Consider the following 12,355-nt stretch of genomic DNA (forward strand, 5'->3'; position numbering starts at 1 on the left):
GTCAACATTTCAGGTCAAATATTCTTCATCACAAGGAGCCTTTAACTGAACATTACTCTGTTTCTCTTTCGACAGATGCTGCCTTACCTACCATGTGCATCTGACATTTTCTGTAATTTATTCATTCAGACCCAACTGCATCACCATCTTCCAGTGCTAGCACCATCCACACACATTCTCTTTCTCTTAAGCACCCAACCCTCTCTCCCAAACCAAAGCTTCCACTTCCCACAGTGGTGAAAAGTCAGCAGCTGTTAAGCCAGCTTTTAAACTGAAGATCTGCCTCCATTCTTCACGGGCAGGCTGGATTTAAAATTACTCGTTCCTTCACAAACATCATGCTTTGAATAAGTAGAAAGCGGAGTCTAGTTTCCAACATGTCATCATAGCTTATAATTTTATACCTTACCAACAGAGGAACAAAAGTAGAAACGTTACGTAGATTAAGCAAATCCTTTGCATTTTCCTTTAAAATTCTTTGGTTTTGATTGTAGAAATGTAAGAAATGAATAGTATGACTTACCTCTCTGTGTGCCACTGAGGAACGGGATATGGGGCGCTCCTGCTCAGAGTTCTCCATCTCATCAAGGAAACTCATAATGCTTTTCAGCTTTGCTTCCGATAGCAAAGTGCCATCCTCGGGTCGACCTGACGCCCCTTCAATTTGTCCTAGTTTCTCCAAATTGTCTGCTGTCAGGGATGTCCAGTCACAATCCTGTTGATTAAAAAGAGAGTGGAAGACAACACTAAATTATGCCTTTCAACCATTTTGCCCTTAATGTTGAGTCTTAATATTGCTACTTGTTACTGTATTAAGTAGCCTCGAAAGTATATAGAATGGGGACTGAAGTAATCATTTACATACCAGGTGATAAATATTCAAATTGCTTGATACTTTCATTCCTGCTGTTATTTTGTTATTCCCATTTGAGATTGTATTTTTATAGACCATTACACAACCTTACAATCATAACACAATCAGCACATGAGGTAATCAGCCATAATTGACATGAATGTGTAAAGGGGATTTCTTCTTTTTCTTTGTTACGTGTATGTTAATCAAAATGGCTTCTTTGTTTTGTTAAAAGTAGGAATGCTTCTTTGTTGCGAGAGAGTGCTGGAAGCTTGTTTGGGTTAAAATTTACTGATAACGAGAATTGTATTCCTTTGTAAACCAGTTGGGATTAATGTTGTTCTTTCTTCTGAGTCTGTAAGCTATTGTTGGCGAGCTTTTGGGGAGATCGGCGCGAGGAGGTGAGAGAGAGAGGACGTGATGCTGTAAACTGGGCGAGGTACGGACCCCAAGTGGGGGTCCGAGGCCAGGAGGTACCCCGAGGAGACGAAGATAGATGTGCTTGGTTGACCACTTCGGGTGGCCCTAAGCTGCGAGTCGAGGAGTTCGGAGGGGATCAAATGGTGGCCAGAAGACTTCAGTAATTGAGCTCCAACGGTTGTGCACGAAGTGGTTTGGACTTTGATAAGTTTGGCGCCTTTTCTTTATTTTTTTTCCTTCATATATACTGTATCGTTATTAATCACTTAGTTATAGTAACCTTTATAAATTGTACTCATTTAATCGCATATGGTGTACTGTCTGTTTTTGGGCGAGGCGGGGACATCACACAGCATCCACATCAGCTGATTACCCAGTTTGACGGGGCCGAAGGCTGCTCCCCCTAGACGAGAACGAGCTGAGCGAGCCTGAGGCGACCCAGGGGGTTACAAATGCAAAATGCACTGAACTTTACTGCAATATTTTTGACTATTATTGGGCCAAACTAGCTACAGTGATTAAAAGTATTGTGCCTTTCAAGAACAGTGAAACAACTTAAATGTCAGCATACCCTACATGCCATGGTAAAGCAGTTTTAGTCATAAAGTCATATAAAAGTACAGCACAGTCTGTGGCGAACAATTTAAATAGCCTACTCCCATCTATCTGCATCAGAACCACAGCCCTCAATATGCCTACCACCCACGTACCCATCCAAACTTCTCTTAAACGTTTAAGTTGAGCTTGCATGCACCACCTGGGCTGGCAGCTCGTTCCACACTCTAATGACCCTCTGAGAGATGAAATATCCCCTCATGTTCCCCTTGAACTTTTCACCTCTCACCCTTAACCCATCCAACCTCAGTGGAAAAAGCCTTCTTGCATTTACCCTATCTATACCCCTATAATTTTGCATGCCTCCATCAAATCACCCATCAATCTTCTAAGTTCCAAAGAATAAAGTCCTAACCTAGTCAATCTTTCCTAATAACTCAGGTCCCCCAAATACAGCAAAATCCTCGTCAATTTTCTCTGTACTGTTTCAAATTTATTTACATCTTTCCTTTAGGTAGGCGACCAAAACTGCACACAATTAGGCCTCACCAGCACCTTACACAACTTAAACAAAACATCCCATCTCCTAAACTCAATAGTTTGATTTATTAAAGCCAATGTCTCAAAAACTTTCCCTAGTATCCTATCTACCTGTGATGCAATTTTCAATGAATTATGGACTTGTATTCCCAGGTCCTGTTGTTCTACCACACTGCTCAGTGCCCTACCGTTTACTATGTAAGACCTACCTTGGTTGGTCCTACTTAAGTGGAATACCTCACACTTGTCTACATTAAATTTCATCTGCCATTTTTCAGCCATAGATCACTGCATTGGCATGATTTAGGCGAGACTGATATCACTGAAGGGAAGAGTATGCCAGGGTGCAGTGGACTTGGGCGAAGTATGCTATGGAACCATTTATTATGGACAGGGTAGTTCTTCGAGAATTGAGAGTTTAATGTGTCAAGTAAAATAAAATAATTTACACAGTTATAATCCTATGCATTAACTGAAATTAATTGACAGCAACAATAATTTCTCATTAATGGCCAAACAATTATGGAACCAAGCAGTCATTCTTCTATGCAGAGGACAACTTAATGCCACTCCTTGCCACTAGATGACCAAAATAAACAAGAAGCAGGCACCCTTTTGGGTTTAGGAAATCAGATGGGAACAATTTTATTTTTAATACAATAGCACTTCCCACATCTAAAAGCTTTCCATTCTCTTTATGACACTAAAACTGAATACAAGGGTGAGATTCCTTGCCCATTTTAAAGGCGATAGCCACTAGTGAACTTCATTTGAGAAATCTTTAAAGGTTATAGGTCTTTAAGAATAGGAAAATGATTAAGTATATGAGCACTCTGTATGACTTGCAAGCTAAACACTACCTGTACGTATTCTCTGGCATCTTTCATTCAAAGAAAGTCAAAAATTACCTCATCTATCCAAGCATATTTATCCTTTTTGTAGACCTTTGGTTCTGGAAGTAGTTCAGGTTCTTCCTCCAACAGTTTGAGTGTGTCAAGTACATCATTCAGTGTTGTTTTAGAATGGCTTACACTCAGCGTCATTGTCTCCTGTTCCTCAACTGGTGTTTCTCTCAGAATCATGTCCTGTGAATGGTTCTACAAAAGTATTGAGATTAGTTGGCTAAAGCCAAACAGAATTACATATATAGGATTCTTTGCATTAACAAGTTCTCCAAATGCAACTAATGGATTACACTTAACAATTGGGTATCATTATTCTGTAACAAAATACAGTAGCCAAGCTGTTTGCATCAAAACTCCAACAAATCTTAGAAGCAAATAATTATGTCAACTGGTTTTCTAAATGAGGAAAGAATGCTAGAGACTTCATTGAGAGAAATTATATGCTCTTTGTTTGACTATACCATGTAATTGTTGTATCTACTTAAACAAACAGATGGGACACTAGTTTAATAATTCATCTGAATGAAAACATCTCAGATAGTACAACATTCCCCTTGGTACAGCAGTGGCCTGATTCATCCCATGGAATTCAACTTAAATCTCAGATACAAGAGTCATACTACTGAGCCAAATTATCAGAAATCAAAAAGTAGAAAGATACAGAATTACTGCCTTTGATGAAATAGTAATTTAATTCATACCTGTAATTCTTCTGTCTTCATACCAGGTCCAATAGAAGTTTCAGTTCTCTGGTTAGAATACGCTTCCAGATCCGCAGCTGTATTGAAAGTTTAAAAGGAATGAAGTAAAAATAAAATGCTGACTTAGCAGAAGTTCAGTCACAAAATTGAAGAGTCTTTTAAACATGTGAGCAGCATACAGCTAATGCACACTGTCACAGAGTTGAAGTTATGCAAGGAGGAAATGGACCCTTTAGGTCACCAAGTGCACGGCAACCTTCAAGCACTAACCACATTTTGATTCCAACTTCCTTCCCATTACCATCTATCCACATGAGTGATAACTTACAGAAGCTAATTCAGTACGTCTCTAGGATGTGGGAGAAAATTTGAGTACCTGGGAGGAAACCTATGTCGTCTCAGAAAGAATGTGCAAACTCCACATACATGGATATTATTCAGTAAAATGAGTGAGGAAAATCTGAATGTGAACTGATATATTTTACCAAAAAAATTAAGGTGTACTTGTTTGTTTTCAACATCAGTCAGATATTCCTCAGCGGATCTGTACTGGGCGCAATTTCATTAAAAGTTTGTGAAGATTCGGCACGACATCCAAAACTTTGACAAACTTCTTTAAGTGTCTGGTGGAGAGTACATTGACTGGTTGCATCATGGTCTAGTATGGAAACATTAATGCCCTTGAACAGAAAATCCGACAAAAAATAGTGGAAAGCAGCATCCGTCATCAAAGACCCCCACCATCCAAGGCCATGCTCTCTTCCCGCTACTGCCATCAAGAAGGTGGTATAGCAGCCTCAGGACCCACAGAAAGTTATTACCCCTGAACCTAGTGGGGATACCTTCACTCACCCCATCATTGAAATGTTCCTACAACCTATGAATTCACTTTCAAGAACTCTTCATCTCATGTTCTCAATATTTTGTTCAGTTATGTATTATTATTATTTATTTTTGTATTTTCAGTTTGTTGACTTTTGTAAAATGGTTGTCTGTCCTGTTGGGTGGAGTCTTTCATTGATTCTATTATATTTCTTGGGTTTACCGGTGACATATATGTACTTAGATAATAAGTTTACTTTTGAACTTTGAACTAACTACTTCCCACTTCTCAAAATCTTTTTTGCACCTATAATAATTCATTACAGGGATTTGGTGGAAGGTTATGGGGATTGTAGGTATGTTAATAGGTAAGAAGAACTTATCATGTGGGATTAACATGCCCCTTCCATAAACATAACTAAAGCCCTGAAAGCGCAATAAACACCACTTCTTGGCTCTTCAGAATTTTTGCATCAATTCTATCCCAAAATTACGGTGACTGACCTGGGCAGCCTTTGGAAAAGTACACCATATCCATTTCTGCTGCTTTTCTTTGCACTGCACAACTGTGTTAAAATTTTATGATACTGAAACAATTGTGCCTTTCAGCTAAAATGTAGCAAGAATGGAAAGTAGCCTTCAAAAAATCATAAATAAATATTGAATCCAATAAATTCTCTCCTATATTTTATTCACTCCTTATCCACGTTGATACAAGTACTGTCCCATACCTGAATTTCTAGATTTGACTTGACTGTGGACTGGACTTGTATTATTTATGGGCACTGTCTTAGTTGCTTTTCTCTTCATAACTTTTCCCCTTTCTCTCAATGCTACCACTTCTTCCTCACTAATTCTTTTATCTTCTGCAGCCTTCTCTGCCCGCTTCTGTTGAAGTTCCTATAACAAATAATATAAAGTCATTAAAAGTTAAACCATATTTTCAGATTCTAGCAAGTTAATACCATAATCAGACTTCCAGAACTATTTTCTTATGATAAACTAAAGCACCGCTGTCAATCATATTAATGAATCAGTTCAACTGGTTAATTAACATTATTCTGAAATTTTATAACATCATCTCAAGACTGAGCTAGGTAGTGATAACCTCCTTAATCCACAGATTTAGATAGAAATTTTGAAACTGCTGTCTCAGTGGTGTCAAATTCAAAGATTCATTTTACTGGCAAAGTATACATGTACAATACAACTCTGATATTTGTTTTCTCCAGATAACCATGAAATATACGGAAAAAAAGCATGGGAGTCATTGAAAGAAAAGATATTACCCTCCCAGACACCCATCACACAAAAAGGAAAAACAAAACTTGCAAACCCCAAACCCCTCAACCCCTCCCTCTCACAAAACAGCAGCTAGAGTACTAAACTCTATTATTGATATGGTTTTGCTTATTTTTATTAATAAACTCCTTTAGTTTGGTACCACCAGACTCCAACGAATTCTTCTTTCTCTGCTGGTTAGACACCCAGTTACGGGGTACGTAACAAACTGGGGCCTCGTCTCGAGATTTGATTACCAAATTAGGGGGCCAGTGAATCGGGATAAAAGTCCCTTATCTGATCTGGTTGTGAGATTAACCAGACGGGAAACCAGCAGAGATGGACATTGTCAAATTTTTAAAAGACCCGACTGCGGGGGCATTAGAGGTTGCGAGGAAGGCTGAATTGGTGATTGTTGCAAAACGATTAGATCTCCCAGAGGTGAAATTGTCGATGAGAAAGGTGGATATACAGAGAGAAATAGTTATGCATTATGTATCCAAGGGTGTGTTCACACCAGATGTAGTGGACCTGTTCCCTGAGAGGAAACCAGCCGAGGGGGAGGTTCAGTTAGAGATGGAAAAATTAAGGTTGGCTGAGGAAAAGGAGAAGAGGCAGCATGAACTTCAGATGAGGCAGCTGGAAGCAGAGGAGGAAGAAAGGAAAGCTGAAAGGAAGAAAGAGGAAGCTGAAAGGCAGATGGAGGAAAAGGAGAAAGAGAGGCAGCATGCGCTGGAAATAGAGAAGTTAAAGGTACAACAGGGAAGAGACTGGGCGGTAGACCCAAATGAGGGGTTCGAGATTAGTCGGAAGATCCAGTTGGTACCTCCATTCGAGGAGATGGATGTCGATAAGTTCTTCCTCCATTTTGAGAAAGTGGCTATGAATCAGAACTGGCCTGAGAGAAAATGGGCTGTTCTGGTACAAAGCGTACTTAGAGGGAAGGCTCAGGAAGCATATTCGGCATTGTCCATGGATGAGTCTAGGAATTATGAGGAAGTAAAAAGGGCTGTACTGAGGAGTTACGAGTTGGTGCCAGAGGCATACCGGCAGAAGTTCCGGAACTTGAGAAAGCCGTGGAACCACATGTATTTAGAGTTTGCCCGTGAGATGCAAATATATTGTGAGCGTTGGTGCGCCTCAAAAGGGGTTGATGAAGATTATGATAACCTGTTACAGTTAATACTGATAGAGCAATTTAAAATTTGTATCCCTGAAAGTATGAAGATGTATTTGGATGAGAAGGAGACAGAGACTCTGTCTGCGACTGCCAAGTTAGCAGACGAGTACGTCTTAACCCACAAGTCAAAGTTTTCCTCAAACAAGAGCTACCACAGAGGCAGTAGGGACAGTAGAGAAAGCCCACCGGCTAAGGCAGAGAATAAGCCAGGAGCTAGTGGAAAAGGGAAGGAGGAGGAAGAGCAGGCTGGCAGGAAGGTTCCTACCTTTACCTGTTATAATTGTGGGAAAGCTGATCATATAGCATCTAAGTGCTTTGCTCCAAAGAAGGAGACAGGAAAAGGGAAAACGGCAATCCCTACAGGTTGCATTGAGTCTGTCAGCAGATCGATGAGGAAGGCAAAGGTAGATAGAGCCCAAGAGGGGCGTGAGAAGTTTATCTCGAAAGGGACGGTGTCTGTGAAGGAAGGTGAAACCCCAGTTTCAGTGCGGAACTGGAGAGATACTGGGGATGTGTGTTCAGCAGTGAAGCTGACAAGTAAGCCTATGAGTGCTGAGGACCCGCCCATAGATTCCAAGATCTATCCTGCATGCGCAATAACTCACAGCATGTCTAGAAAGGTGGCTGAGAAAGGAGCCAGTTTAAATGAGTCCAGTGTTAATTTGGCGGAGACATTTTTACTGACCCTGTACCAAGAGGGGTTAGAGGGTAGTAAAACGGAGGATAGTGGGGTGAAAGAGAGTAAAAGAGAGGAGGTAGATTTACCCTTAGTCAGGAGGGAATTTATAGAGGCACAGAGTAAAGATGAGAAACAGATATGGCAGTTAGAATGTCCAGGGTTGGACACGGATGATCTGTCTGGCTTGACAGAACTGTTTGCAGTTGAAGAATTTAAATGTGTTCCCGATAATGATGTAAGGGCTGTCCTAGATGAAAAGGATGCCGCTACCTTGAGGGAGTCTGCTGGGTTAGCAGACGAAATTGTTTTAACCCGCAAGGTTGAGTTTACTCCAAAGGGGAGTTGCCCAGAGAGTAACTTGCTCCCCTTGCTCAGGGGAACTTAGAATTTGAAAAGGGGACTGGTATTGAAAGCCTGGAAGAGGCAGATGTCCCGTTTGAGTGTGTTCAGGGTGTGAAGGGTGTGGATGCACAGGGTACTGAACCTAGTATTGAAACTCAGGAAACGTCTGAGGTATCTGATTTAGTTGAAAAGGAATGCAGTTCTTTTGGGTCAGATGAACTTGGTTCAGTGAAGGGTTAACCTTGGTACCAGAGGAAAGTGAGAATTCTCAGTTGTTTGTGTTAGAAGGTGTGTTAAAAGTTAATGATGAGATGAAAGCTGGTGATGTGAATATCATTGAAGGAGAAGGTGTTGTTCCTAAATTGAATAAAGAAAATTTAAAGTCTGAATTGGTTTTAGAAGGATTGACAAAAGGGAAGGGACCGTTAACTAAACAGTGGCTTGTTAACAAGGTACCTGTGAATCAATTACAGTTTGTTTGGAAATTTAAAGATAAACAACTTGATGTTGTTCAAGTATGTGATTTGGAGAGGCAGAACTTGAAACGTTGTTTTGACCAAGAGGGATCATCTGCCGCTGTTAAACTGAAAACAAATAGAATGAAAGATCCTGAAGATAAAATTAATGACTTGCTTAAAATTAACGAATTGTGTGGAAGTTCAGCAAATGGGCTTAGTTTGGATAACATTGGTGATAAGATAACTCCTGTGAAAGGAGTCTGTGAAGGCCTATTCCACACTGGTGAGCAAGCTAACCACGTGAGAGTTAAGTGGAAAAGGGACAAAGGTTGACAAAATGCCACTTTGAATAACAGGATCTGGTTTTGAGGGAATTTGACAAAGCATGTGAAAGATAAAAACACCATGAAAGATTGACTGTTTGAATATTAAGTTAAAAAGTAAAATAGAGATTAGTATTTGTACAAATTTTTGTAATGTACTACATTATAATCACACATGTATTGGTTCACACTTTGTAATAGACACCTAAGCTAAGATCACAATCCTTTAGTATTTTATTTTGCTAACATGAAAAATAAAAGCGGTTATTAAATTGGAGTCTGTTGTTACAGAAATTTGATATTAAAATACAACATGTAAAGGGGAGTGATAATGTTATTGCTAATTGTTTATCTAGATGTTAACTTGAATGTGTATCTGTATTATTCTTGTAGTTAAGACAACTTCTATATTTTGTTAAACTCTGTAATTCAGTGCTTTATTAGTTAATTTTCCCCCCTGGTGAAAATTCTCAGAAGGATGGGGGTGTTATGAGTGATGAACAGACCTGATGGACAATGGGGTGAAGAGTTAACCATCCCCCCTGAGAAATACGAACTATTACTGTTGCTATGCTGACCATGAGAAAGAGAGACGGAAAAACAAGCAAGAACATCGGCGACAGATAAGAGAGAGGGGGAAATTGCTGATTAACCGTATTGTGACTCCTTTTTTGAATTATTTACTGTTTTGCTGCAAGGACAATAGTTTGCTCATAAACATTCCTCGGTGGACTGAAGGAGTGGCCTTATTTGATGGACACAGTCATTCAGGAGTGATGGATAGCTGAGTCCCCGTGAGTAGGGATAAAAAGACAGGTTTGGAGAGATACTCTCCAGACACGCCAGTGGACACTGATTGAGTGTTGGAGCCCACAAGAAAGGAGGGGGCTTCGGAGACCGAACCAGGAGATCGGTCAGTAAAGCTCACAGTGTTACAGCAGGGCCAGTGGGGACTTGTGTGTGTGTCCACTCATGCCAGAGTGACGAGTCCACCACAGAAGAACAGTCTAGCAGAAGGACAGAGAGGTCATAACTGAATGACCACACCGATACGACGGATTAAGAAAGCAAAGGAAGGTTTGCCTGACTGTAGCTGTTACATCTCGCTCGCTCTCTCTCTCTCTCCCCCCAACGATTACAATACAACAACCATAACTACATCAACACTCATGAACTGAACTTTATATTCTATGACAATTTATTTACCCCTAGACATCGATAGAGCTTGTTTATTATTGATTATTATTATTCCTACACTTTTAGGTTTATTACTGCTAACTTGTTTTATATGTATATTTGCATTATTGATACGGTTTTGCTTATTTTTATTAATAAACACCTTTAGTTTGGTACCACCAGACTCCAACAAATTCTTCTTTCTCTGCTGGTTAGACACCCAGTTACGGGGAACGTAACACCCTCCCTTGCAAAAAAAACAGCAACAATGGCAACAAAACCCCACTCCTACCCTTGCAAAAAAAAGTGTCAATAGCATCAAACCCTCTCTCACATACACAAAAGCTAACAGATTGCCCACACAGAAAAAACAACAAGAACATCAGGTCCCAAATCCCCAACCTCTCCCCCACACAAAAACTAACACATTTCCCACCCAGAACCCCAAGCTACAAAATGGCAACAAGAAAGAAAACACAGAAAACTAGAGCAATATAAATTACATCCCAATAATCACATAAATCTACAGTAAAGTCTAAGGTCATTCCCAGAATTAATTTGGAAGAAAACAAACATGTACTAATGTTGTTCCTTTCAGATCTCTGGATGCCAATTAAAAATGTTATTCATGCGATGCAGATATAATTGCACCCAGCACGGTCTCACAAACAACAAATAATAGAAATAGAATATAAAAACATTTTCTTGGTGGTGATGGAAAAAGGAAGTGTTGAGTGGGCAACAGATTAGCATTTTGAAGCAACAACCTGTTGGAAGAACTTAGTGGGTCAAGCAGGATTTGAGGAGGGGAAAGGAACTGTTACCATTTCAGGTCAAAACCCTGCATCAGGACTGAGAATAGAGATTTAAAATATGGATTAGGAGTATCTTTTATAAAATGGATTAAAGCCTTAAATACTAATCCCAAAGCTAAAGTAGTGACAAATGGTCAAATTTCAACACCACTTCAGTTAACAAGGTCAACTAGGCAAGGTTGTCCATTATCACCTGCTTTATTTGTGTTGGCGATAGAGCCATTAGCTGAATTGATTAGAATGGACCCAGATATTAAGGGTTTTAGAGTTAACCAGGAAGAATACAAGATTAACTTATTTGCTGATGATGTTCTGCTTTATCTAACAAACCCATTGCACTCGTTGCGTAAATTATCCTATAGATTAGAAGAATATGGGAAAATATCAGGTTATAAAATAAATTGGGATAAAAGTGAAATTTTACCTCTTACTGAAGGAGATTATAATCAATGTCGATTAATAACTCAATTTAGATGGCCGGCAAATGGTATAAAATATTTAGGTATAAGAGTGGATAATGATATAAAGAACATATACAAATTAAACTACTTACCACTATTGAAAAAAATTCAAGAAGATCTTGATAAATGGATGGTATTACCAATAACATTAGTAGGTAGAGTAAATACCATAAAAATTAATATATTCCCTAGATTACAATACTTATTTCAATCACTACCAATACAATTGGTAGTTTTTTCAAGAGCTGAATAAATATGTGAGGAAGTTTCTTTGGAAAGGTAAGATGTCAAGAATATCGTTGGAAAAATTGACATGGAAATTTGAGCTAGGAGGGTTACAACTTCCAAATTTTAAGAATTACTATAAAGCAAATCAACTTAGATTTATTGCATCTTTTTTTGAGAAAGATAAACCGGCATGGATCAGAATAGAACTAGATAAAATAGGAGAAAACATACCAATAGACTTTATATATAAATGGGAATCTAAATGGATACGGGAAAAGAAAGAATCTCCTATATTAAAACATTTGATTGATTTATGGAATAAGATAAATGTTGACGATGAGACAAAGAAATCCTTATTAGCAAAGAGATCTTTAATTCAAAATAGACTTATTCCTTTTACAATGGATAATCAACTTTTATATAATTGGTTTCAAAAAGGGATTAGATATATAGGAGATTGTTTTGAAGGAGGTATATTAATGTCATTCGATCAATTAAAGAATAAATATAAAGTATCAAACAACACTCTTTTTTGTTACTTTCAACTAAGGGCTTATTTAAGAGAAAAGTTAGGTCAAACAATGTTATTACCGAAACCCAATGAAATAGAAACTTT

General features: G+C 38.8%; 1 protein-coding gene across 7 annotated transcripts in view; it reads right to left on the reverse strand.

Moving 5' to 3' along the window:
* The window catches only part of cep131 (centrosomal protein 131), a 139,375-nt gene that overhangs the window by 67,569 nt on the left and 59,451 nt on the right, over window positions 1–12,355 (reverse strand). For all 7 annotated transcript variants that reach the window (XM_073026305.1, XM_073026307.1, XM_073026302.1 and 4 more), the window contains 4 exons: window positions 5,528–5,696; window positions 3,975–4,051; window positions 3,277–3,465; window positions 524–715 (listed from right to left, as the gene is read on the reverse strand). In XM_073026305.1, coding sequence (XP_072882406.1) covers window positions 524–715; window positions 3,277–3,465; window positions 3,975–4,051; window positions 5,528–5,696 — 627 coding nt within the window. The remainder of the gene's footprint in view (window positions 1–523; window positions 716–3,276; window positions 3,466–3,974; window positions 4,052–5,527; window positions 5,697–12,355) is intronic.

This window comes from Hemitrygon akajei, chromosome 22 (genome assembly GCF_048418815.1).
Source record: "Hemitrygon akajei chromosome 22, sHemAka1.3, whole genome shotgun sequence".
In the NCBI taxonomy this organism is placed as follows: Eukaryota; Metazoa; Chordata; class Chondrichthyes; order Myliobatiformes; family Dasyatidae; genus Hemitrygon; species Hemitrygon akajei.